Source organism: Chiloscyllium plagiosum, chromosome 24 (assembly GCF_004010195.1).
Source record: "Chiloscyllium plagiosum isolate BGI_BamShark_2017 chromosome 24, ASM401019v2, whole genome shotgun sequence".
NCBI lineage: Eukaryota > Metazoa > Chordata > Chondrichthyes > Orectolobiformes > Hemiscylliidae > Chiloscyllium > Chiloscyllium plagiosum.
Window position 1 is genome coordinate 26464053 of NC_057733.1, and position 3995 is coordinate 26468047.

The window sequence follows — 3995 nt, forward strand, 5'->3', positions numbered from 1 at the left end:
CTGTTCCCTGGATGCTGCCTGACCTGCTGTGCTTTTCCAGCAATAAAGTTTCAACTTTGATCTCCAGCATCTGCAGACCTCACTTTCTCCTTGAAATAAATGCAGTTTAATTTATCAGTCCGACCTTATTCTCTGCTTTGTCCCTGCTTGCCCTGACTGTTTGACTAGCTTCTGTTCTTAACGGTACCAGTATCAAATTGATCTCTTTCCTCCTGGTTCCTCCTCCACACCCCCCACCTTACTAGTTTAAATCCTCCTGAGCAGCTCTAGCAAATTTCCCTGCCAGTATATTAGTCCCCTTCCAATTTAGGTGCAATCCGTCCTTCTTGTACAGGTCACTTCTACCCCAAACGAGATTCCAATGATCCGGAAATGTGAATCCTTTTCCCATACACCATCTCCTCAGCCAAGCATTCATCTGCTCTACCCTCCTATTCCTGCCCTCACTAGCTCATAGCAGCAGGAGTAATCCAGATATTACTACTCTTGAGGACCTCCTTTTTAAATTCCTGCCTAACTCTGTGCATTCTCCCTTCAGAATCTCAACCTTTTCCCTTCCTATGTCATTGGTTCCAATGTGGACAATGACCTCCTGCTTGCCCCTCTCCCCCTTGAGAACATTCTGCACCCTCTGAGACGCCTTTGATCCTGGCACCAGGGAAGCAACACACCATTCTGATTTTTCGCTGTTGGTCACAGAAACATCTGTCTGTACCTCTGACTAGAGAGTCCCCTAACACAATTGATGTCTTGGACTCCAACATATCCCTCATTGCATTAGAGCCAGTCTCAATACCAGTCCCAATACTCAATACCAGCATACCAGCTGTTTGTGCTATGTTCCCCTGAGAATCCATCACCCCCTACATTTTCCAAAACAGTGTACTTGTTTGAAATGGCGATAGCCACAGAAGACTCCTGCACAACCTGCCTACCTCATTTACCTTTCCTGGAGTTAACCCATCTATGTGCCTATAACTACCATCATACCCCCTTGCTCTTGTAAATTTCTCACTACCTGTAACTGTCACTCCAAATGATTCATTCGATCTGATAGGATTCGGAACCAATGGCATTTATTGCAGATATAATTCTTAGTTACACGTAAACTCTCAAACCCCCACAGCTGACAAGAAAAGCACATCACTGTACTAAGGGCAATGTTTGCTTCTTCCATTCTACAAATCCAGAAAATAGAACAGTCTTATTCCTCTAAAAAAAAACACTGCTCCAGGCTAATTCAATACTTATCGCTTCTATTTTTAAGTTTAATCAAGAGACATATTCTCAAATAAAACATAATCGAGAAAGAACCCACTCTACTCACTATTGTAGATTTACAGCAAGGCTATACTTAAAACGATTCACATATCTGTTTCTGTGCTGTGACTTCTCCCAAACAGGTTCCTCCAAGATCAGTTTGAATTGCATTGTTTGTTAATTAACAAAGTGTCCTGAACTAATGTTTACTGTTTCATACAATAGATCAGACCCCAAAACAGAATTTACGATGAACAATATTTTACATAACCCTTTATTATACTGTTCATTAATAAAAAAAATTATTTTAATTGGGCAAGTTCTTTTGACCAAAACACAAATATTATATATTTATCTCCTACTCACAGAAAGTAACTGAGATAATGTTATACTTGATGATTGAGTCATTTCCCCATAATGTGATCAGAAAGAAGTTTACCTCTATGAAGAATTAGGAGTAAATAATAGCTAACCTTTGGTTTTATGTTCAGCAGCCTGAAAAAAAAACAGAAGAGAAAAAGAATGGGTTCAAAATAGATTTTCTACCAAGTATGAGCAGAGATGACCAATGTCAAATGCAGTACCTTTTTTTGAGCAGCTTCCTTCTTTTTCTTCTCTTCTTGCTTTTTCTTTTTCTTTTCTTCCATCAAACGGTCCTCTCCTTTAGTTTCTTGTTCTTTCTCACTATTTCATTGAACAAAGACATTGGAAAAAAAATGAGCCTTAAAAGTCTAAAAGCAAAATAAATTCAAACACATACTTCCAGAATTGAAGCAAATGAAACTATACCTAAACAACCAATATAGATAAATTACATCATGTTCCAAAGATGCACTGTTGGTCTTCTCCACCAAAGTCTTGAACTGTTACTCATATTTAGTTTTCTATAATGTTGCTAAGCATAACATATTGCTTTTAAAATAATAAGTCACATTTCCAGGAAATTTCAACAGTACACTGTGGCAATTTAATTCTCCTAATTGATGCTCAAAATTAACTAGAATGATGCATCAAATTTGAAGTTTTTTTCTGAAAAAACACTGGGTAAAAAATATCTTCAGTTTAAAACTGGGGGCTACACGTAAAATAGGCATTAACAAATCGAAGTCATAATTCAGCAGAAATCTCTGTTCAGAACATGGAAGTCACAAAATAAGGCAAGTGAGATAAATAGCACAATTGCAAAGTGGAAAATGGAAAAGTACACAGGAGAGAAGTAGAAGTACACAGTATGTTGGTTACAAGGGATGAAGTACGTCAAGTGATTGGAGACTCCTGGGGAGTATAAACATCTGTTTGTATGTGCTAAACTCGAGGCAATTAGATGATGAAATGAGTCCAGCTTTTTATTAATTTTCATTTTCTACATCAACTGGTATCTTTGAGTCACTTGCTCCATATTACAAAATAATATTTGATGCACCAAATATCTGCAGTTCAATTTTAAACATTTTACTATTAATTCTAAACAGCTATTTTATTGAAATAATATACGATCAGCTACAGATATGAATAAAACCATCCATTCACAAGTTACAGTGGACATCAACCATCTTCTGTTTACAAGTTTATAACCAGACCAGCAATTCAAAAAGACAACAGTTATTTTCTCAGTCCGTACAAAAACTTGTACTGCCTTTCAGTTTGGGGTGCTGCTTGGGACTATGGAATTGCAAAGAACTGTAAAATCTATATTTGGAGAGTTATACAATACAAACTACTGCTTGACCTCGCCCACCCACTTCTGCACAGGAAATTGGTAAAGAGAAACATCAATCACTACTGACAGGACTCTGTGCCCCAATTCCAAACACCAAATATGACATAAATAGTCTCACGCTCACATTTGAGATGGAGGAGAGGATGTGGATGAGAAAATGGCAGGTGAGCAAGAGCACTGAGCAGATCCCTGTTAAGCTAACAGAGAAGGTTACCGTTGATATTAGGGTTGATCTTGTCTATATGAAACTCCAAAATGTGTTTGATAAACTGCCACCAAACAGGCTTACCAGCAAAGTTAAAGCCCATGGCATAAAAGAGACACAGTGGGAACATGGATTCAAATTTGGCAAGTGACAGGAAAGAGCAATGGTGATTTGTTTTGTGTGTTGGATTGAAGTATACAGCAGGATTCCACATGGGGTCAGAATAAATACTGCAGCTGTTCTTGATAAGCATGTTTATCAAGCATGACTCAATTTTACAAGGCACAATTTCAAAATTTGAAAATTACACAAAACTTGAAAGAACTGTGAAGTGCGAGAATGACAATGGCAGAATCCAAGAGGATAATCGACAGGTCGGTGGAGCTCTGGTGCCCACAAAAGGTGGCAGAAGCATAAACAATTATTTCAAAATTTATGGGCACTTGAAGAAAATAAACTTGCAGGGCTCTTGGGCAATTGGGGGGAGGGAAAATGTTTTGAGGTATGTTATCATGGAGAGCTGAATGGCCTTTTTCTGTGTCATAAATCATTTTGGTTCCAAGTCACACTGCTTCCAGTGCAGGCATATTTAGACCAAAAAAAATCCAGATTATATATCGATACATTCCTCTTGCAAATATGAAGCATTAATTTAAGTTGAGCTATAAAATATGTAAAGAAATCTTGACTTCCATGAATTACACATGGAATTTTACAATGACCTAAAATGGGAGTGTACAGTGTATTACATAATTTTTCCATAAAATATGCAGAAATATAAAACTACCTATGTATAACATCTTCAGAAAC

The 3995-nt window shown here is 37.5% G+C and overlaps 1 protein-coding gene across 1 annotated transcript in view; it reads right to left on the reverse strand.

The window, feature by feature from the left end:
* Positions 1 to 2031, reverse strand: part of LOC122562107 (trinucleotide repeat-containing gene 6C protein-like) — a 61012-nt gene extending 58981 nt beyond the window's left edge. Inside the window, exons 1-2 of the mRNA XM_043714628.1 lie at positions 1845 to 2031; positions 1734 to 1755 (exon numbers count right to left, since the gene is read on the reverse strand). Coding sequence (XP_043570563.1) covers positions 1734 to 1755; positions 1845 to 1907 — 85 coding nt within the window. The 5' untranslated portion in view covers positions 1908 to 2031. The remainder of the gene's footprint in view (positions 1 to 1733; positions 1756 to 1844) is intronic.
* Between the last annotated feature and the right edge of the window lie 1964 nt (positions 2032 to 3995).